The 24,343-nt window shown below is 35.5% G+C and overlaps 1 protein-coding gene across 1 annotated transcript in view; it reads left to right on the forward strand.

Moving 5' to 3' along the window:
- Positions 1–24,343, forward strand: part of LRP1B (LDL receptor related protein 1B) — a 1,887,165-nt gene that overhangs the window by 1,276,840 nt on the left and 585,982 nt on the right. Inside the window, 2 exon segments of the mRNA XM_021076285.1 lie at positions 19,252–19,383; positions 20,876–21,103. Coding sequence (XP_020931944.1) covers positions 19,252–19,383; positions 20,876–21,103 — 360 coding nt within the window.

The raw sequence follows: 24,343 nt of genomic DNA on the forward strand, positions 1-24,343 counted from the left end.
GATATAAATGCAAAAAAAAAAAAGGACAACTTTATAGCAGTCAGCTTAAGAGATGTAGTAATCAAGAGGAAGATTCTAGAGATATGCTGGTTCATATTCTAGGTTTATCATATGCTGACTGCATGACCATTATCTAGCTTAGATTTTTCAACTTATGCAATAGAATCCTTGCAAAGATAAATGCATTAGTATCTTAAAGCACAGAAGATACCTGGCAAATAGTAAGCTCTGTATAAATGTTGTTATGTAAATGATAGGAAGACAGACAGATAGAGAGAGAGAATTCTCTTACTCACTTTTACTGTCATCCCTCCTCCACCCTATAAAGGAAGTTGTTTGTAAATGTTTCTTTGGTATCACACCTTCTCCCATTCAGTGAATTTGCCATGCTTCTATGTGTCCTCTGAGACCAAAGATTTTTCTATTTTTTTGAAGTTTGGCTTATAATATTATGTTAGTTTTCTATGTACAACATAATGATTTGACATTTATAGAATACATTAAAGATTGGTAACTATGATAAGGTTAATAGCCATCTGTCACCAAAGTTATTTGAATATTTATGACTATATTCCCTGTGATGTATTTAACATCCCAATGACTTATTTATTTTATATCTGGAAGTTTGTACCTCTTAATCCTCATCACCTATTTTTCCCAAACCCCTATCCCTGGTCGTCTTACAACCATCACTTTGTTTCCTGTATTTTTAATCTGTTTCTGTATTGTTTTGTTTGTCCTTATATTTTATTTTTTTAAATTCTACATAAAGTATTTTTTCCTTCTCTGTCTGACTTAGTTCCTTGTACAATAACTACCAGCCCCATATTTTTTCAATGATAAAATTACATTACTTTTAATGGCTGAGTCATATTCCATTTTGTATTATACCATATCTTTTTTATCCATCTACTGCTAGAAACTTAGATTGCTTCCCTTTCCTGGCTACTGTAAATAATGCTGCCGTAAACTTAGTGATGCGTGTATCTTTCTCAATTAATGTTTTCATTTTTTTGGATAACTGCTTAGAAGTAAAATTGCTAGATCATTTAGTAGTTTTATTTTTAATTTTTTGAGGAGCCTCCATACTGGTTTTTTTCCCATTGTGGTTGCACCAATTAACATGCTATAAAATGGTTCATGAGGGTTACCCTTTGTTTACATCCTTGCCAAAACTTACTATTCCTTGGTTTTTTTTATAGTAGCCACTCTAACAGGTGTGAGGTGATGATATTGTGGTTTTGATTTGCATTTCCCTGATGATTAGTGATGTTGAGCACCTTTTCCTATGCCTGCTGGCCATTTTTATGTGTTACTTAACAAAACATCTCTTCAGATCCTCTGCTTTTCAACTGTTTTTTTTTTCAATTAGAGTTTTGATATTGAGTTCTTTAGATATTTTGAGTATTAACCCCTTATCAGGTATTTCATTTGCAGATATCTTCTCCCATTCAGTAGGTTGCCTTTTTGTTTTGTTAATCGTTTCCTTGGTTGTGCAAAAGCTTCTTAGTTTGATGCAGTCCCACTTATTAATTTTTGCTTTTGTTGCCATTGCCTGAGGAGACATGCAAAAATAATATTGCTGAGACCAAAATAAAAGAGCACACTGCTTATGTTTTCTCCTAAGAATTTTGTGATTTCAGTCTTATATTTAATTTTTTAATACATTTTGTTTTTGTACATGGTATAAGAAAGTATTCAGTTTCATTCTTTTGCACTTGTCTGTTCAGTTTTTCCCAAACTACTTATAGAAGTAATTGTCTTTCCCCCACTGAATATTCTTGGTTTCTTTGCTGTAAATTAATTGACCATGTAAGTATGGGTTTGTTTCTGGGCTCTTTATTCCATTGACTAAGTGTCTGTTTTCTGCCAGTACAGTATAGTTTTGATAGTATAGATTTGTAGTATAGTTTGAAATCAGGGAATGTGATACCTTAGGCTTTATTCTTCTTTTTTGAGATTGCTCTAGTTATTTGAGGTATTTTTTAGTTCCATACAAATTTTAGGATTATTTGTCTCATTTCTATGAAAAATGTCATTGGTGTTTTGATAGGGATCCCATTGAGTCTATAGATTGCTAGGGATAGTATGGATATTTTACCAATATAACTTCTTCCAGTCTGTGAGCCTGGTATATCTTTCCATTTATCTGTGTTATCTTCAATTTACATTTAAACTGCATTTACATTACTTTCATTCACATTTAAAATATTTATTGATAGGTATTATTGACATTTGGTTAATTGGTTTTTTGGTTGTTTTTGTAGTTCTCCTGTTTCCATTTTCTTTTGTTCTCTTGCCTTGTGATTTCATGACTGCTTTAATATTATTTTTATATTATTTTTCTTTATTTATTTGTATATCTGTTATGGGATTTTTATTTATGGTTACCTGTGTTCATATATACCAACATGTGTATTTAGCAGTCTATTTAAGTTGATGGTAGCTTAGTTCAAGCACATTCTAAAGGCATTATATTTTTACTCCCCTGCTTCATATTTTATGTTTTTGATATCATATTTTACATCTTTTTATTTTCTGTATCTTTTAACTATTTTAGATATAGATGATTTTACTACTTTTATATTTTAACCATCATACTAGCTAAATAGGTTGTTTATTCATGGCCTTTACCATATGTTTGGCTTTACATGTGTTTTTCAGTTTTTTGTGTTTTGGTTTTTCATAACTTATTTCTATTTATGGCCTTTTCTTTTCCATTTAATGAAGTCTCTCTAACATATTTTGTGAGGCAACTTTATTGGTGATAAACTTCATCTTTTGCTTGTTTGGGGGCAACTCTCTCTTTCTCTGAATACCTTGCCAGGTATTCTTGGTTTTAACTTTTTTTCCCCAGCATTTTGAATATATGGTGCCAGTCCCTTCTGGCTTTAAAGTTTCTCCTGAAAAGTCAGCTGATGGTCTTATGGGGGTTTCTTTGTACATATACAGTTGTTTTTGTTTGTTTGTTTGTTTGTTTTTGTCTTTTTGCCATTTCTTGGGCCACTCCTGTGGCATATGGAGTTCCCGGGCTAGGGGTGGAATCGGAGCTGTAGCTGCCAGCCTACACCAGAGCCACAGCAACGCAGGATCCGAGCGCGTCTGCAACCTACACCATAGCTCACGGCAACGCAGATCCTTAACCCACTGAGCAAGGGCAGGGATCGAACCCGCAACCTCATGGTTCCTAGTCAGATTTGCTAACCACTGCGCCACGACGGGAGCTCCTACAGTTGTTTTTAACTGATTTTAACATTCTTCTATATCTTTTAACATTCAGTGTTTTAATTATACCATGTCTTATATGTTTTTTCGGGTTGGTTTTGTTGAGATTCTCTATGCATCCTGAAATTTGATTCTCTATGCATCCTGTTTTTTTTTAATATGTTAGGAAGTTTTCAGCCATTAATACTTTGTATTGGCTTTTTGTCCCCTTCTCTCTCTCTTCTTTTTACTGGACAACCTATAATGTGATTTTTTTGTATGCTTGATGTTATTCTACAGGTCCCTAACTATTCTCATATTTTTTAAATTCTTTTTCTTTTTACTGTTCTGTTTAGGTAATTTCCACCATCCCATATTACAGAACACTGATCTGTCCTTCAACATCTTCTAATTGGCTGTAAATTCCCTATAATGTATTTGTCATTTCAGTTTTTTTTCTTCTGTTTTTATTTGTTATTTATTATCTTTTCTAACCCTTTGTCAAAGTTCTCATTGAGTTCCTCCATTCTTCTCCAAGTTCAGTAAGCATCTTTATGAATATGACTTTGAACACTTTTTCTGATAAATCACTTATTTGTTTCATTTAGTTCTTTTGTCTGATGTTTTGTCTTTTCATTTTGCCTACCTGTACTTCTCTCTGGGACTTGAGCTAGTGAGATTGTGTATAAGCCCTTCAAGAACAGAGTCTCAGTTTCCTACAGCCATTTGGCTCTCCTGGAAGTCAACCCCATTGATTTTAAAGTTAGACACTCTGGAGCCTCATTTTCCTCGTGTGGATACTTTATGTGGGGATGCTGATTGGAGCTTGGGCCCCCAGCTCCTCAGTTGGAAACTACACAGTTGTGATAATCCTTCCACTTGTGGATCTCTGCACTTAGGGTGTAGCTTCTGACCAGACTGTGTCTTTATTCCTCTTACTTATCCTGATGTCATTTTTTTCTTTATATATTTAGTCATAAAAAAATCTGTTTCACTAACCTTAAGGTCTTTCTCAGAGATAGTTTTTCTCTCTGTACTTACAGTTTTGACGTATCCATGGGAGGAGGCAAGTTTGGGATTCCTTTTTTTTTTTTTTTTTTTTTTGCTTTTTTTTTTTTTGCTTTTTGCTTTTTAGGCCATACTTGCAGCATGTGGAGGTTCCAAGTCTAGGGGTCTAATTGGAGCTACAGCTGCTGGTCTTCACCACAGCCACAGCAATGCAAGATCACAGCCATGTCTGTGACCTACACCACAGCTCATGGCAATGCCATATCCTTAACCCACTGAGTGAGACCAGGGATTGAACCTGCAACCTCATGGTTCCTAGTCAGATTTGCTTCTGCTGTGACATGATGGGAACTCCGAGTTTGGGATCTTTCTATTCTGACATCTTGATTCTGACTCCCCAGAGGTGTTTTTTTAATCACAACCTAAGTTGTGATTTAATGCCCAATGGAACTGAATTTTTTCATGGATACAGAGATATTCCAAAAGTCTGGGGGATTTTGTTTTTCAATTTTCTTTCATATCTGTTTCATTAGTTTCTCTGACCGAAATCCTTTCCTGACATAGTTCATGAATAGGATTCTCACTTTAAATATAGAGTTTTGCAAATATTTATTAATTAGACTCAACAATTTAAAATGTTTTTATTTTATTAGAGAAGCTTTTCTTATTTCTGAATAGGAGTTAGTTCAATGGAGACTCAATATCTGTAGATAAAAATAGTACTATTTTGCAGGGAAAATTTTATTTTACACTCAAATACTATATACTGACTCAACTATTCCTTTTAATTTTGTTAACACCTATAAACTCAAAAATGTACAAAATCTTTTCTGTAACACCTTAATATGACAATATCCCTTACAAAAACAAATCAAATTCTAGAAACAGAATGAATGAAGTATTAGGACATCTTTACAGTTACAAAAATTAGATTAAATATATTTTTAAATGTTACATTCTAAAGCAGTATCCATTCAATATTGCTGATCTATAAGGCATCCATTAATTGTCAAATGAATGAATGAATGAATCTAAGTGAATTACTTCAGAGACCTAGTATATATAATGATTAGTAATTATATTATGGAATGTGAAACTATTTTCCTCTTAAATGTTGTCTGATTGTAGGGCTTTTTTAACTTTTTCAAAATTATGTTTACTCTTTTTAAAGTGCAAGTAATTTATCTGTATGAACAAAAATGGCAAGTAAGAGAAATAAAAGGAATAATGCACACAAAAAATTTAACACATTTTCTAGCATATTCTGGTAAAAATAAATTATTCCATTTTTGGAACATTTACTTTTTTGATCAGTTTTTAATCTCACATGGCCATTATGTTATGACATTATAAAGAGATTTTCAGGCTCTTTCTCAAAGAGTAGTTTTATTTATTTATTTATTTATTTTTAATTGTTATTTCCCCAGTAAAAATTTTTTTGCTACTGTACAGCATGGTAAGCCAGTTACACATACATGTATAGATTCCATTTTCTCACAATATCATGCTCAATCATAAGTAACAATACATAGTTCCCAGTGCTACACAGCAGAATCTCATTGCTAATCCATTCCAAAGGCAATAGTTTGCATCTGTTAACCCCAAGCTCCCAATCCATCCCAGTCTCTCCCCCTCCCTATTGGCAATGAAAAATCTGTTATCCAAGTCCATGATTTTCTTTTCTCTGGAAAGGTACATTTGTGCCATATATTAGATTCCAGATATAAGTGATATCATATGGTATTTGTCTCTCTCTTTCTGACTTCACTCACTATGAGAGTCTCTAGTTCCATCCATGTTGCTGCAAATGGCATTATTTTATTCATTTTTATGGCTGAGTAGTATTCCATTCTGTATGTATACATCACCCTAATCCAATCATCTGTCAATGGACATTTGGGTTGTTTCCATGTCTTGGCTATTGTGAATACTGCTGCAATGAATATGTGGGTGCATGTGTCCTTTTCAAGGAAAGTTTTGTCTGGATATATGCCAATAGTGGGATTGCTGAGTCAAATGGTAGTTCTATGTATAGATTCCTAAGGTACCACCATACTGTTCTCCATAGTGGCTGCACCAGCTTACATTCCCACCAACAGTGCAGGAGGGTTCCCTTTTCTCCACACCCTCTCCAGCATTTGTTATTTGGAGACTTATTAATGATGGCCATTCTGAATGGTGGGAGGTGCTATCTTGTGGTAGATATGATTTGCATGTCTCTAATAATCAGGGATGGTGAGCATTTTTTCATGTGCTTGTTGGCCATCTGTATATTTTCCGTGCAGAAATGTCTATTCAGGTCTTTTGCCCATTTTTCCATTGGGTTGTTGGCTTTTTTGCTGTTGAGATGTATAAGTTGCTTGCATAAATTAGAGATTAAACCCTTCTCAGTTGCATCATTTGAAACTATTTTCTCCCATTCTGTAAGTTGTCTTTTGGTTTTCTTTTTGGTTTCCTTTGCTGTGCAGATGCTTGTCAGTTTGCTTAGGTCCCACTGGTTTATTTTTGCTTTTATTTCTATTGCTTTGGGAGACTGGCCTGAGAAAACATTTGTGAGGTTGATGTCAGAGAATGCATTGCCTATGTTCTCTTCAGGAGTTTGATGGTGTCTTGTCTGATATTTAAGTCTTTCAGCCATTTTGAGTTTATTTTCATGCGTGGTGTGAGGGTGTGTTCTAGTTTCACTGATTTCCATGCAGCTATTCAGGTTTCCCAGCAATACTTGCTGAAAAGACTGTCTTTTTCCCATTTGATGGTTCTGGCCTCGTTCGTCAAAGACTGATTGACCATAGGTGTCTGGGTTGACTTCTGGGTTCTCTGTTCTGTTTCATTGGCCTGTATGTCTGTTTTGGTACCAGGACCACACTGTCTTGGTGATGGTGGCTTTGTAAAATTGCCTGAAGTCTGGGAGAGCGATGCCTCCTGCTTGGATTCTGTTCCTCAGAATTGCTTTGGCAATTCTGGGTCTTCTGTGGTTCCATATACATTTTTGGATTGTTTGTTCTGGTTCTGTGAAAAATGTCCTGGGTAATTTGATAGGGATTGCATTGAGTCTGTAGATTGCTTTGGGTAGTATGGCCATTTTTACAATATTAATTTTTCCAACCCAGGAACATGGGGTATCTTTCCATTTCTTTACATCCACTTTAATTTTGTTGATTAATGTTTTATAGTTCTCAACATATAAGTCTTTTACCTCCTTAGTCAGGTGTATTGCCAGGTATTTGATTTTGGGGGGTACAATTTTAAAAGGTATTGTATTTCTGTATCCTTTTCTAATATTTCATTGTTAGTATACAGAAATGTGACTGATTTCTGGATGTTAATCTTATATCCTGCTACTTTGCTGAATTTGTTGATCAGTTCAAGTCGTTTTGGGGTTGAGTCCTTAGGGTTTTCTAGATATAGTATCATGTCATCTGCCTACAGTGACAGTTGTACCTCTTCTCTTCCTATTTGGATGCCTTTTATTTCTTTTGTTTGTCTGATGGCTGTGGCTAGGACTTCCAATACTATGTTGAATAACAGTGGCAAGTGTGGGTACAAGAGTGCCCATTCTCGCCACTGTTGCAGATTATAAATCTTGTTCCAGATTTTAGTTGGAAGGCTTTCAGGTTTTCTCCATTGAGAATTATATTTGCTGTGGCTTTAATTATGTTATGTTCCCTCTATACCCACTTTGGTAAGAGTTTTGATTATGAATGGATGTTGGACTTTGTCAAATGCTTTCTACTGAGGTGATCATGTGGTTTTTGACTTTTCTTTTGTGCATGTAGTGTATGACATTGATTGATTTGTGTATGTTGAACCATCCTTGTGCACCTGGGATGATACCCACCTGGTCGTGGTCTACGATCTTTTATATGTGTTGTTGGATTCGGTTGGCTAAAATTTTATTGAGAATTTTTGCGTCTATATTCATCAAAGATATTTGCCTATAGTGTTCCTTTTTGGTGGTGTCTTTGTCTGGTTTTGGAATTAGGGTGGTGGTGGCATCATAGAATGTCTTTGGGAGTGTTCCTTCTTCAACCTTTTGAAAAAGTTTAAGGCAGATGGGTATATGTTCCTCTTTGTATATTTTGTAGAATTCACCTGTGAAGCCATCTGGTGTTGTACTTTTATTTGCATAGAGTGTTTTTATGAAATATTCAGTTTCATTTCTAGTGATTACTCTGTTAATTTGATCTATTTCTTCTTGATTCAGTTTTGGCAGGCTGTAAGTCTCTAAAAAGTTGTCCATTTCTTCTAGGTTGTTAAATTTGTTAGCATAGAATGGTTCATAGTATTCTCTCCTGGTTTTTTGTACTTCTATAATAGCCTTTGTGATTTCTCCTTTTTCTTTTCTTATTTTGTTTATTTGGGTTTTTTCTCTCCTCTTCTTGGTGAGTCTAGCCAGAGGTTTGTCAAATTTGTTTACCTTTTCAAAGAACCAGCTCTTGGTTTTATTGATTTTTTCAATTGTTTTTTGAATCTCTGTTTTATTCATTTCCTCTCTGATCTTTATTATTTGCTTCCTTCTGCTAACTTTAGATTTTGTTTGTTCTTTTTTTCTAATTCAATTAGGTGGTGGGTTAAGTTGTCTATTTGAGATTTTTCTTTTTTGATGAAAGCCTATATTGCTATGAATTTCCCTCTGAACACTGCTTTTGCAGCATCCGATAGATTTTGAGTGGTTGTGTCTTCTTTTTCATTTGTCTTGAGGTATTTTTTAATTTCCTTCTTGATTTCCTCATTGACCCATGGGCTTTTTTAGTGGCATGTTGTTTAATCTCTATGTAGTAAGTTTTGTCTCATTTCTTTTCCTGTGATTGATGTCCAGTTTCATGCCATTATGGTCAGAGAAGTTACCTGAAATAATTTCTACACTCTTAAATTTGTTGAGATTAGCTTTGTGCCCCAGTATGTGATCAATCGTTGAGAATGTTCCATGTGCACTTGAGAAGAATATATATGCTGATTTTTTTTGGATGAGTACTTTTCAGTTTTTGTGAATTTGATGTTCAGTTTTGATTTGTGGTTGCCCTGTTTTTTAAGTATATTAACTCCTTCCTATACTGCTTGCTTTAGCCTAATAGTCATATAGGCTTAAATTCTATCATTAAAATAAATAAAGGAATCTATATTTTCTTACCTTCCTTCCCCACATTGTATGATTTTGATGTCTTTTTTTTTTTTTTTTTTTAACATCTTCATGTTTAGATCTGTATGCTGGCTTATTTAAGTGGTTGCTTTCTACATTTGGTTTCCTCCATCCTAATTTGCCTTTTTTTTTGGTTTGTTTCTCTCTCTCTCTCTTTTTTAATTTAAAGAAGCCCTTTCAATATTTCTTTTATAATGGGTTTAGTATTGCTGTAGTCTTTTAGTTTTTGTTTGTTGGAGAAACTCTTTATTTCTCCCTCTATTTTAAATGATATTCTTGCTGGGTAGAGTATTCTAGGTGGCAATTTTTTTCCTTTCATCACTTTAAATATATCTTGCCACTCCTTCTGGCCTGTAGTGTTTCTACAGAGAAATCTGCTGATAACCTTATGGTGGTTCCCTTATAATTAATGCTTTGCTTTTCTCTTGCTGCCTTTAGAGTCCTCTATATTTAACTTTTCCCATTTTTATTATAATATGTCTTTGTGTGGGCCTATTTGGATTCACCTTGTTCAGGGCCCTCTGTGCTTCCTATATATTGAAATCGGTATTCTTTCGATTTGGAAAGTTTTTAGCCATAATTTCTTCAAATATATTTTCAGTCCCCTTTTTCTTTTCCTTATGGACTTCCTATTATGCATAGATTGGCCCATTTTATATTATCCCATAGGTCTATTCTATTGCTTTCATATTTCTTCATTTGGTTTTCTGTCTGCTGTCCTGATTGGCTGATTTCCATTTTTTTTCTTCCACATCACTCATTCATTCCTCTACTTTATTCATTCTATTCTTTACTGTCTTTAGCTCAGTTTATATCTCTGCAAATGAATTTTCCAGTTTTCTTGGCTCCTCCTTATATTTTCTAGTTCCTTTCTAAAGGAATTTGCATTACTATTCATATCCTCTCAATTCCTTCTGTATTTTTACTTTCTCCCTTTTGAACTCAATGTCTGTCAAACTGCAGAGATCTGTTTCATAATTGACTGCTTTGGGTAAATTTTTCTTTTCCTCTAACTGGGAATGTTTTCTAAGCTTCTCCACCTTGCTTGTGTTTTTCTTTTTCTGTAAGTTTGGGGAAGGCAAACTATAGTCTTGTAAGGCTACTTCTATGCTAGTACACCCCTTTGTATTTTTGAGGGTGTTACTATTTATTTTGGGTGTGGGAGTTTGAATCTTTGCTGTCTCTTTCTTTGGTGTGAGCAGTCTGTTATTCCCAGGATGCTCAGTGTGTTTTCTGGGAGAAGGAGGCAATGTGTAAAGTCAGCAGTCAGTGCATGGTTGTTGGGTTTTGAACAGCAGCAAGGACCTGCCGGAAGCTGGCACAAGATACTCCTAGTTGCAGGGCCTGGGAAGTGGTAATAAGCTCTAGGCAAATCTTCAAGGTGACCAGAGCATTTGGCTGTAGCAGCAGCAGGGTGCATGAGTTCCTGGGGGAGTGAGAGCAACAACAGCTTGTGTTTGATTGCAGTGCCCTCCTCTGAGGTGTTTGGAACCACAGGTGTTGCCTGTTCAGGGACCCATAGTGGGAGCAGGTCATGACCGTCTCTAGAGACAGTGATAACTCTGGCAGTTTTCCCCTGCCACCTTTAGACCTTGCATGAAGCAACCTGTCTCACTTAGCCCACATAGGATATGCTGTACAGGCTGCTTCTAGTTGCAAGATCCTGGGAAGTGACAGAGATCAAGAATGTGGGTACTGCCCAGAACATTTGGCAATGGTGGCAGCAGGGTGAGTGTGTTCCCATGGGTGTGAGAGCACCAACAGGTGGTGTTCAGTCACAGTGCCCTCCTCTGTGGTGCCCTTCAGGTGAATGTGGCTGCAAGTGGTGTCTGTTCACAGACTCCTAGTGGTGGCAATCCATTCCTACCTCTGGAGCCAGAAATAACTGCATTGATTTGCCCCTGCTTCCTGTAGACCATGCCAGAAGCACCTTGTCCTGCTTAGCCCCCACAGGAGGTGCTATACAAGCTGCTCCTAGTTGCAGGTTCCTAAGAAGAGACAGATCAAGCATCTGGACACTTCCAAGAGTGTTTGGCAGTGGCAGTAGCAGGGTGGGTGTGCTCCGAGGGGAGTGAGAGCAACTATAGGTAGTGTTCTGTGGCATGTCCTCTCTGTTGTGCCTTCTGATGTGGTTGGGGCTACAAGTGATTTTTGTTCAGGTGTCCCCAGTGGTGGTGGGCCATGTCCACCTCTGGAATCAGGGATAACTGTGGCGGTTTGCCCCACCACCTGCAGACCACACAAGAGGAACCCTGTCCCACCTAGCCCACGCAGGAGGTGCTGCACTAGCTGCTCCTAGTTGTAGGGTCTTGGGAAGGGACAGTGACCAAGTGTCTTGGCACTCCCCAGAGCATTTGGCAGTAGCAGCTGCAGGGCAGCTGTGTTTCCAGGGGAGTGAGAGTAACAGTGTATGGTGCTTGGTTGCAGTGCCCTCTTTTTTCTTTTTTGCCAGCCCCTGAGATGAATGGGGTCAGAGGTGGAATCCACTCATAGGCCCCCAGTGGTGGCAAGCCATGCCTCCCTTTGGCCTCTGAGAGGACTCTGCAGTCTGTCCCCACCACCTGTAGATCATGTAAGAGGCACCATGTCACATGTAGACCCCTGATGCCCTTAGCCCACACAAGAGGTTCCTGGCCACCTATAGCCTACACAAGAAGCACCCAATCACCCCTAAATGAGCAAAAAGTTATCTCTCCACCCACAGCCTGTGCCAGAGCCACCCCACCCTCTAAGCTCGCAGGCATGCACAAGCTCCTGTGCAGGGAGTTTCCTACGGCAGTCAGCCCCTCCTCCTCTCACCCTCCCCAACAATGGTGCCTTGCCTCTCCTGGGGGCCCCAACCTTCTCCTGGGTTCTCTCTGCTGTGGTGTTCCCCTCCTCAGCCCCTGGCATACTGTTCCCCCACCCATGGTGCAGTGCCCCTTAGCCCCTCAGGCTGTCCCCACACAGCCAGCCCCCATCTTCCCCCTGAGACTGACCTCCAGATCCTGAATCTCAGTGCTCAGCCCCTGCCTGAGCATCAGGCTGTGGTATCCAGGCCAGTGGTTCAGATGATCTGTGGGGCTCTCACTCTGCTTTACTGTTCTCAGTTCAGCTGCTGTGCTTTTCTTGGCGACTTTGAGGTCTCTCCAACTCGGCTGATTTTTCCATCAGTTAGGTGACTTCCCAGGAGGAGGGTTCCTAGCTCCCTCTTGGGAATGCTAGTCCCCTCCTAATTCCTTTTCTTTCTCTCTCCTTTTTTCTTTTGTTCTACCCAGTTATGTCAAGTTTCTTGCCCTTTTTGGATGTTTAAGTTCTTTTGCCAGCATTCAGTTGATGTTCTATATGGGTCATTTTACACATAGATGTGTTTTTTTGATGTATTTGTGACAGAAGGTGAGCATGACCTCTTACTATTCTGCCGTCTTGCTCCACCTCCCAAGAGTAGTTTTAATGTTTAAATGACTTAAGTGTCTCCAGTGCTTCAGGAAAACATTTCTGTAAAAAATAAAACTTTTCTTGACAGTATTTCTTAGAAAATTGTTGATCCTATTTTGCAAAAACCAAAAATGATTCTAGAGTCTAAGAATATTAGTAATATTATTCCTTTAGTAGGCAAATTATCACTTATGAAACTTGAGGAATGAGAGATTCCATTTGGAGACATTAATATATTCACTTATAAGCAACATTTTTCATATAATAAAGTGTTTAAAAAATGTAATACTCTTAACACTGCTTCAATATGGTGGAAGTGAATATCAAATATTTTCCGGAACTTAAATTTTTCACGTCTACATTTTATTATATCAAAATCTAACTACCAGTCATATAAAACAAATTTCCCTCTCTCTCTCTCTGTATGTCCATATGTATATACTAGTTATATAGACTGGCACCTAATTTAGTTTCTCAATCAATCATTCTGTATCATCACCAAACCATATTATGAATTAATACATTTTGTTGGTTCACCTGATAAATGTAATTACCATATTTAGCATTATCTATTCGATAAACTATAGTAGAATATTAAACAACTAAACTGTAAATGAATTTCTATGCAAGTAGTAAGTTTGCTGCATTATAAATTGCTACTTTTTAAATATAGTACATAAAAGTTTACCTTGGAGCAATGGAAAGATTAGTAAGAAAGGAATCATAGCATTCTTTCTTCCTTAGTACTGGTTGTTTGATGTACTTGCCTCAGTCATACAAACCTAAAAAATTTAGATCTCTTCATTCAAATCTATTAAGATGCAAATTCCTTTGTTCTACTCCAGGATCAGAACTTCTCAACTTCTGTACTTTTCACATTTGGGGCCATATCATTCTTGTTGTGGAGGACTTTCTTTTTATCACAGGAAGTTTATTAGCATCCTTGGCCCCTACCTACTAAGATGTCAATAGTACCCCAAGTTGTGTCATTCCAAAATGTCCCCAGATATACCAAAGTAACCCCTGGCAGAAAGATCCCCACTCACCACCACCACCACTGTTTGACAACCACTATTTTAGACAAAAAGTTTTTGTGGTTACTAATTCATTTTAAAGATAGAAACTTTTCTGACGCAAATGTTTGTTCTTTCAAATTATACAGCAAGAAAAATAAACAGACGTCAGAAAGACACATCACCTCTTAGAATATCTGAAAGCTCACTGGTATTTTAAGATACACTTCACCAATAAATATAACATGATATTATATGTTTGAGTTCACTGTTTTAGAGAGAACTATGCACCAATAAATGGAAAGACTATTTGTGGCTTTGGAAATGTTTCCCATTGAAATAGAGATATCTATGGAAGATTAGATAAGATTTTTAGATAGTTTTTCCTACTTCATAAAAATAGAGTATAGTATAAAATCAATCTATAAAATATAATTTGATGGAGTTCCTGTCATGGCTCAGTGTTAATGAACCCAACTAGTATCCTTGAGGACCGCGTTTGATCCCTGGCCTTGCTCGATGGGTTAAGGATCTGGCATTGCTGTGGCTGTGGGCAGGCTGGCAGCTGCAGCTCTGATTTGACTTGTAGCCCGGGAACTTCCATATGTCCTGGTATGTCCCTAAAAAGACAAAAAAAATATATAAAATAAAATATAATATAATTTGATTAAAGTCACTCCTGCATGTCTAGTATTGCTGGAATCTGGTGAAACTAAAGCAATAGGACATTTTTTACTTGTACCCATTTTGTTATATGTGTTGTGTGTTTTTAAATAAGGAAATCACTCTAGTTCTTTAACATCAGATGTTAAAATTGTAATATGAAGATCTTCATCAAAAAGAAAATAGGATCTGGGATTAGTTTTTAATTGTAGGATCCTTCTGAAAATCCCTTTTGAAATATTACATTTTTTTCTAAAAGGAAAATTATAATATAGATACAATGGTTTCTTACATTAATAATTATTTTTGTACCAGTTAAGTTTTAATAGAATAAATATAGTTCCTATCAAAAAATGACTACATAGGGCAGAGAAAACTCTTTCTTGTATATAACAAATTAGATCCTGACATTTTTCTGCTTGGAGCTTAGTTTTGTTAGGTTAATAAATGTCATACATATTTTATATTGCATCAACATTTACTTATATTTTATTTGAACTTGATAAAATAATTGGGTTTAAAAGTGTTTATTTTTTGCTGGTGAGAAATGGACTTCAATTAAACATAGTTTGCATGAAATATAAAATGAATGATATTATTTTCTTCACAGAGCACACATCAGTCTTCTATGATTACATAATTAGCATTTGGTTTTCCTATAAAGTATTGTAGTTATGCATTATTTAGTCTCTTCACCTACAAGTATGATGTGCTTTAGAAGATTAATTTACTTTCAAATTTTTATATTGTTGGTTTTTTAGAGCATATACACATACATTGATGAGCAAGCATATGAATCCAAATGTCCTTAAGTCTAACACAGTAATAGATACCATGGAAATTTTAGGAAAAACAACATGTAAGTAGATAAATCATAGTTCCTGCCAGCATAACACATACACTCTAACTCAGAATTTGATAAAAAGGCCCTCAGGCTAACTTCAATCTTCTGCCTATTTTGCAACAAAGTTTGATTTGAACATAGCCACACTTATTAATTCATGTATTGTTTTATGTACATTTTAGAGATGCAATGGCAAGATCAAATAATTACAAGGATGGGCATAAGGGCTGCAAAGGTTAAAATATTTACCATCTGGTCTTTTACATAAAAAACTTTTCTACCTCTGACTTAGCTAGAGAGACCACAGTATACTGATATAAAAAAAATATGAATATATATCACAGATATTAGAAAATAAGATGGTAAACATAAATATCTAATGCCTTGTATACTAATAATTAAAACTAATATTTAGTGATAGGTGAAATCGTCTATTATTTTGAAAGCAAATTATAGTTACCAAAGAGAATAGACTGAGGAGGGGAGGGATGATGGGAATTTGGGATCGGTATATGAACACTGTGGTATATGGGATGTTTGGTCAATGATTGGTCAATAGTCCTGCTATATAGCACAAGGACCTCTACCCAATATTCTTTGATTGTCTATGTGGGAAAATAATCTGAAAGAGAATGAATGTGCGTACATGCATAACTGAATCACTTTTTTGTACAGCAGAAATTATTACAACATTGTTAAGTCAACTATACTTCAATAAAACTTTAAAAAATCAAAATGAAAAGAAAAAAATATGCCTTGTCTACTATTATATCTAGCTTTTTAAAACTAGGTAGAACAATGAAGTGCTTCACAAATACTTATTCATAAATATGCGCAAATATAAGGAGGGGTATTAATATGTGTCAGAGGTTCTTTGGTCAATATGAGTTTAAATAATAAGAGCTATCAGTGAACCCAGTCTGCACACCAATATTTAATTTCATCTGTTAGGATTGCTTAAGCATTTGATTGATTGGTCAGCTTTTCCTATCTCCTGGATAAAATAAATGGATAGCCTTGGTCTTGCAGGAGTTTACAAACTCTGTACTGATATTGGATTTTGCAAAAGTATTTCTCATAAAACAGTTAATTGCTTTATAGCAGGTGTTACCAAACCTTTTTTGTAAAGAGCCAGAAAGTAAATATTTTAGGGCTTTGTGGACCAAGTGTTCTCTGCTGAAACTGCTCAATTGCTATTATAGTGTAAAAGCAGCTGCAGATAATATGTAAACTAATGAGCTTGGCTATATTCCAATAAAACTTTATTTACTAAAATGGGCAGTGAACCAGATTTGGTTTTGGGGTCAACATTTGCTAATCTCTGCTTTACATTAAAATGTAAGTATTGTGAACCAAATTCCTTAATTTGGTAATTAGAATAGCTATCTTTTTATATACATGGCTAGAAAGGAACTTTAAAAAGATTTAACACTATTATTTCAAAGTGAGAAGAGATAAAAATTGAAAGTAAGAAGTCTCTGTAGATCTTTCATGCCGTGAAGCACAAAATATTATGAATATTACATTACAGTGTTATTAATACAGATATTGGGCTATAAGTCAACATATTTTTTATTTTAGTATGTATATATAAATTTAATGTTATCTTTGGTTTAAAAAATATATTTTTATTGCAGTTATAGGATGTTGAGAAGAGCTACTACAATTCTAGGTTAAAAATAGTGATATTCAACGTGAAATCCAAGTACCTATCGTTGAGGCGTCAATTGATTATGCTTTTAATTTCCTTGAGAGAAATAGTATTTCCTATGCCCATGTTTTTATACAAGTTTCTCCTCCTCCTTCTTTATTCTCCTCCCTTTACTCTTCTTTATTTTGTTTTTGTTTTTCTCCTTCTTCCTCATCCTCTTCTTTTTTCAAGTGTCGAAAACTTTGAGTTTTTTTGTTCGTTTTTTTATTTGTTTTCTGTGTACCACAGCTAGTTAACCCTACTCTAAATGTCTAACCATTTTCCATTGGTGCCTCTTCATTTCACCTCCTTTTATGTAACACATTCCCTCCTCAATAACCTTCTCATCCACTCTCTTGCTTCTTGAATCTGCAATTCCTTAGAGACTCCAATTATAATAGATAAGGTCAAAAGGGAAGAGAGCAGAATATGTGGCACTTAAACCATGTGACAGAGGGACATGAACTCCTAAGGAATCTTAACTTTAGTTTCTACCGTTTTCTAATAATTTTTGTTCTTAATTGATTTGCATCAGAAAATGTTTGTCTTCATTCTTTTATTTATTTTTTAAATCAGGTGCACAGACATGGATTGATTTTGTCATCTTGGAGGGGAGGGTGCTGAAGACTGCCGAAAGCCATGTTGAATATTTATCAAATTTAGCTAATTTCTCATATCCTCTACAACTTTATTGTAACCTATTGATTTTTATCCTTTGTGCTTTAAAACTCTACAAGACTACTATTACTATATTAAACAATAGATCCACTTGTTAAGAAGACATTATTACTTGAAAACTAAAATATTGGTGATAGAATCAGAAAGTATAACTCGTTCCTGCCTTCAGTTAGTTCACTAGTATGTTTCTAAAGTATTTATTCTACAAGATAGGCTCTATAAAAATAAGATTTAAGGGAACAGTTTGATCAGTTGAGATTAAAAGCTAATCCAAAAGCATGATGGCAGAGCAAGAAACATAAAACAAAAAAAATGAGAGAATGACATTGAAATGCAAAATTTAATATGCTATTCTAAATGTGAATATATCACAAATTATTTAGACAGTGGAATATAGTAAAACAAACTTTAGCCATAGAATAAGTTAATGCAGAAAAAAATTAAGAAATAAATGTTTTATAATGAAGACAAACATTTTTCTTTTCTTCACATACCCCTCTGATTTGAAAAATAAGAATGACCTGAAAGGATGTATAGTATATGCAACAGCAATTTCCTAGGAAAGAGTGGTGTGCTAAGGCAAGAGGGGAATCTAGATGCTGAAACCTTACACGTCAGATTGGGACTTAAACCCATGGGCCAAGACTCAAACTGTTCCCAAAGCCAGACTGGGGCTTGAAGCTATATATATATATATTTTTTTTTTTTTAATTAAAATCACACACCTGGTCCCAGGGCTTACTGTCTCAGTGCAGAAGGAATTTAGCAAGAGGCAAAGTGATAGGTAAAAAGTAGATTTATTGAGAAATAGAGTGTGGACCATCTCAGAAAGCAAGAGTCAAGAAGTGAGAGGCTCTGAAATATGGGGTGATGAGTTTTTGATGGGCTGCTCAATTTCATAAGCTAATGAGTGGGAGGATTTTCCAACTTTTAGGGAAGGGGGCAGGGGTTTCCAGGAATTAGGCCACTGCCCACTTTTTGGCCTATTATAGTAGGCCTTAGAATTGTCATGGCTCCTGTGGGCCTGTCATTTAGCTGATGATGTACTACAATGAACATACAATGAAACTCAAGGTCTGTTGGGAGTCAAATCATCCATCTTGGACCTAGTTGATTTCAACCAGCTTTTGTCATATTCTCAAGGACTATGCCATCCTTTTAAGGGTTGTGCCCTGCCCCTTTCCCTCCTCTTTCAGTACTATGCTAGGAAAATGATATACGTTGGAACTCACAAAGCCTGCATTGTGGTCTACCCGAGTTTATTTTATGCCAAATTTAATAATTATTCCTGATTATTACTCAGACTAAATCCTTTTTAAAAAAACCTTTGCTTGTAAGGCAGTAGAATGCATACATTTCATCTTAGAGGAAACTGAGGAAATTAACTTCATTGTTATCTTTAAGGAGCAAAATGTTTTTATTAATGTAATTGCTGTGTATGATTGTCTTTTATTGTCACATTAATCACTCGAGTAATGGGTGCTGTATAGGAAACTTCACATTGAATCATTAAATGAATAACCCTTGCCAACCTCAGAGGCTCCCTAATATGTTCTTCCTTCTTCGCTGTTAATATTTCCCTATGTAATTACAGCTCCCAATCCGTGTGCAGCTAATGATGGCAGAGGCCCCTGCTCTCACATGTGTCTGATCAATCATAACAGGAGCGCTGCTTGTGCATGCCCCCACTTGATGAAGCTTTCATCAAACAAGAAGACCTGCTATGGTAAATATCTTACAGTTCTTATCTAAAATCCAAATGGAATTCTCTCAGCTTGTGTTAGCATTCAGGTTTTCCTCACAGTAAAGCCAAAGAGGTGTTTAATGTCCTTAAACACATTTGAGGTGGGGCTCTTTTCAGACTGTTGATGATTCATATATTTTTGGGGAGACTGACAAATTCTTTAAGCATGTGATATGCTGCACTTTGCTGTTTATTACTGTATTCTTTTTTTTTTTTTCTTACTACTTTCTTATTTGGTGTATTAGCAGAATTTATCTCTACAAAACAGGGAGATTTGTAAGTGAAAGCAGAAAATGATGATGTGGGTAGCCTGCATAACAAAGAGGTACTTAACAGCTTTAATCTCCTCCTGCTCTTCTAAAATTACTCATCATTTTATAGAGGATTGTCAACTTGAAGTAAAATATAGAACCTGGAAAGATTTGTCAAAAAAAAATTTTTTTAAACATATGTAAGGTAAAAAGTGGGGCTTTCTCTTGGAAAAAAAATTGTAAAAAAAAAATATTTAAACACATTTAAGCTAAAAAATGGGGAGTTCTCTTTTGGCACTGTAGATTAAGGATCAAGCTTTATCACTGCAGTGGTCTGGGTCTCTACTGTGGCACAGATTCAGTCCCTGGCTGGGGAACTTCCATATGCCTGCAGGTGTAGCCAAAAAGAAAAAAAAGAAGATAGTAAAATTTTTTTGAATGAAAATCAGACTGTGGGTTTTCCAGCAGGTTTTGTTTATTTGCAAAGCCATTACTTTTAAGTGCAAAAAAGAATGTTTGCCTCAACTCAATTCTGGAATTTAGGCACATGTTGCTTTCATTAATTTTATACAATAATAACATATCTCAAATATCAAAAATAACCCCAAAGAGAAAAACAAAAAATAGAATATCTATGACTCCTATTTCTATTAAATCTATTGGTATTTCCCAAACTCAGTGCAAGAAATGTGCCTATGGAAGTAAAAATGATAGAATGCTTTCCAATGTTAGCTACTACAGATTCAGAGACATTTACAATACAGTATGCTCTAACACTATTTGAGCACTTTTTTTTGATGGAGAAAACATGATTTTTAAAAGCAACATTTACTCTCATTTTACTCAAAGATAGTATAGAAAAAATGTTCTTAGATTCCTTTAAAAACATTTAATGCATTGCGATATTGTTATAATTATATACAAAGAACAAATATAGCTGATTATTGTAGAATTCATATCTTTTAGTAACTTTGAAATTCTAAGAACAAATCAGTCACTGATAATTTTTTGGCATTTCTAACCAAAGAAAAATGATTTTAGTATTCTAACCTACATGTGTTACCTGTGTTATTATTAACCACTTTAATTTAAAAATAGATAAGTTATTTCTGCATTTAGTCATAAGTTTTTAGGCATTAAAATCTATTAAATCATAAACAAGTAATATCAATTGCTTCAAATTTGCCAAGCTTATAAAAAACACATTTCTATTTCTTTTCTAGAAATGAAGAAATTTCTTCTTTATGCAAGGCGTTCTGAAATCAGAGGAGTGGATATTGATAATCCATATTTTAACTTTATCACGGCCTTTACAGTCCCTGATATTGATGATGTTACTGTGATAGACTTTGATGCATCTGAAGAACGTTTATACTGGACAGACATTAAAACACAAACCATTAAACGGGCTTTTATTAATGGAACTGGATTAGAAACTGTTATTTCAAGAGGTAAAAAATTTGCACTTGACAACATAAAAAAATCATTGTTATTCAATCTGTAATACTCCCAAGTCTCTTTTGCATTATTTTTCTATTATCCAATTCTGTGTTGTTAATTAAAAGTTAGAATTGATTATTCAGAGATTTAATGATATGCTATATCCAAACAATTATAGAATGCTATAATTATGTTGCACATTGTAGTCTGATAACTATAAATTTAGTTTCATAAGAAGAAAAAATTTCAGAATGGATCTTAAAATTTATAGATTTCTAAGAAGGCATATTGGAAGACTCTGTTTTGCTGATGGGGGATAATTATATTTGCATAGATAAAATATAGGATATTGGTAAATACTGGTTTCCCTCTTTGATTCAAACTAATTATCAACCTTCTTTTGCATATATATATATTTTTTTTTTTTTTTGTCTTTTTGTCTTTTGTTGTTGTTGTTGTTGCTATTTCTTGGGCCGCTCCCGCGGCATATGGAGGTTCCCAGGCTAGGGGTTGAATCGGAGCTGTAGCCACAGGCCTACGCCAGAGCCACGGCAACGCGGGATCCGACCCGCGTCTGCAACCTACACCACAGCTCACGGCAACGCCGGATCCTTAACCCACTGAGCAAGGGCAGGGATCGAACCTGCAACCTCATGGTTCCTAGTCGGATTCGTTAACCACTGCGCCACGACGGGAACTCCTGCATATATTTTTATAGAACTAGACTAAACAAATAAGAGAAGAAACCTGTTTCTATCTACCTCCTGACCCAGCGTGTTGAACTATAGGTTTTCAGTAAACGTTGCTGAATTAACAATTTGAAAAAAAAAAAAAAAAAAGAAGAACTTTTCTTAAAGGAGAAAATATAACTGAAGTGAGACATTGCAGTGGTTGAACTAGAAATATAAGCATTGAGTTATTCTAATTTTTGCTTATATTTTGGTATATTATAATTTCTGGGGAAATTGCTGTTTTATTTAATGAATCTTAAAAGAGCATGTGCTATTTGCCATGACTACAAAATAAAACAAGACAGTTCTTGGAGTTCCAGTTGTGGCTCAGTGGTAATGAACCTGACAAGTATCCATAAGGATGCAGGTTTGATCTCTGGCCTCACTCCGTGGGTTAAGGATCTGGTATTGCCATGAGCTGCAGTGTAGTTTGCAGATGCGGCTCAGATCTAGCGTAGCTGTGACTGTGATATAGGCCAGCAGCTGCAGCTCCATCTCCTAGCCTGGGAACTTCCATATGCCTCAGGTGTGGCCTTAAAAAAAACAAAAAAGCACCGTTCTTGCTCTTTAGTTTCATGCCTCCTAAGCATGATAGACTGATTAGAAGGAGGATGGAGAAAGGGGCAATCAGTGATCCACACAGGTATATGAAGCTCCTCTGCTTTAAGGCATACTAAAAATTTTAAATCAGACCTTATTTGAGCAATGTTAAAATGAAAGCAATAAGTGCAGGTTTTAAATTCACAATATTTTTCAAGAGTTTCGACATATACTACTAGAAAACTGGTTGAGTACCATTAGCATATCTGAGAATATGTAAGCATTTCAAGTACTCTTATATTCATACTGCTCTTTACTCACCTCAGGTTAGTACTGTTAATGTAACTTGAATGAATTGGTTATAGGCTTGTTCAAATATTTATTTCAAACTTTCCATAACAGAAAAAAAAAAGAACCTTTCTACAAAGGTAGTGCAAAAATTATTATTTTGTGCAGGATTTTTATACAGGAGTAAGGGGAAAAAAATAATCATTGCTAGACTAGATTTAAAATGAATGTCTGGTTAATGATCATGAAAAACCTTGAGAGAACAGTTAAAGGACATAAGGTGATTGCTAAGACTGACAGTCAGTTAGGTGGCTTTCTCCCAAGAAATTCATCAAAATCTAATAGAAAACTGTTCACATACTTTATCATGAATATGAAATACTTTCCAAAGGCTCTGTGAATTGTATAAGGTAAAAGATGTTCCACCTCAAAAAAATTGGAAGACAATTCTGTTTAATTATAAATTGGTAAATAGTAGTAATTTGGAGAGTTTATCTTTTAGAAAATCACAAAGACTTACTTCCATTTAGCAGACTCTATTTACATTTATTCACCAAAAAAATTGAGCAGTGGTATTTTTTTCACTTATAATAATACATGTGCTTATTAAGATCAATAATTATTACTTCAGTCATTTAGACCATTATTGGAATATTTTCGACATGATTAGAAATTGAAGGAGGGCCAGTAAAGACTGACCAGTATGAAGCATAGAATGAGAGGATGCTATACAAGCTGATGGAGCTAAAAAAATAGAACAAACCATGCTAGCCTTATAGGATATGTTATTGATTTCTATGCTAATACTGAAAATAATGGAAACCAAGGAAAAGTTTTAAGGAGACTCTAACAACATTGATTAACTTTGCCTTTGGAAAAGCTCACCCTAGCTATTATGTTTAGTAGAGAATTGAAGAGGTCTGGGGTGGGGGTGGATAAGCAGTGGACTCTGGGAGACAAGACTGCTATAATGGTTTTAGTAACAGGTGATAGAAGCCTGGACTAGAGTGGAAACAAAAGAGAGAGTGAAATGTGGAAAGATTATTGAGATAACAAAGAGTGAAAATATGAAATAACTTAATTGGATATGAAGGTTGAGGAATGGGCATTGTCAAGGACAACTTCTTGGTTTCTAGCTACCCCACAAGTGATGTTGTTTATTCCTTTCTTCCAGAGCAAAAACTTGTTAGGAACTTTCCACTAATATCTTTAATTTTATTAATGTCTTCCCATTGTTTTTTTTGGGGGGGTCTTCACCCATGGCAGGTAGAAGTTCCTGGGCCAGGGTTCAAACCTATGCCACAGCAGCAGCACAAGCCGATGCAATGATAATGCTGAATCCTTAAGCTGCTGTGGCACAGGGAACTCCTCATAACTTTTTATTTAATTCCATTAATGTATTACCATTTAAAGAAAAACTTGTAATGAACTTTTGGCAGTTTGGCTGCTAAACTTACCAAAATATCTCAAATCCTGCCAGTAGTTGTACTTTATTTTATCCTTTCATCATTTAAATTCTTTGTAAGTGACTCTGGCCCTTCTCTTCTTACACCATTGGTCTCTGTATTTTTTGTACTTTACAGTCCTCTATCTACTGGATCTTTTCTTGAGAGACTCTTCCTTTCTTTATCTTCCTTCGCCCAAGTCTAAGGTGAATCCAACCTCAAAAATAAGGCCCCAAATATACCCGTT

Source organism: Sus scrofa, chromosome 15 (assembly GCF_000003025.6).
Source record: "Sus scrofa isolate TJ Tabasco breed Duroc chromosome 15, Sscrofa11.1, whole genome shotgun sequence".
Lineage (NCBI taxonomy): Eukaryota > Metazoa > Chordata > Mammalia > Artiodactyla > Suidae > Sus > Sus scrofa.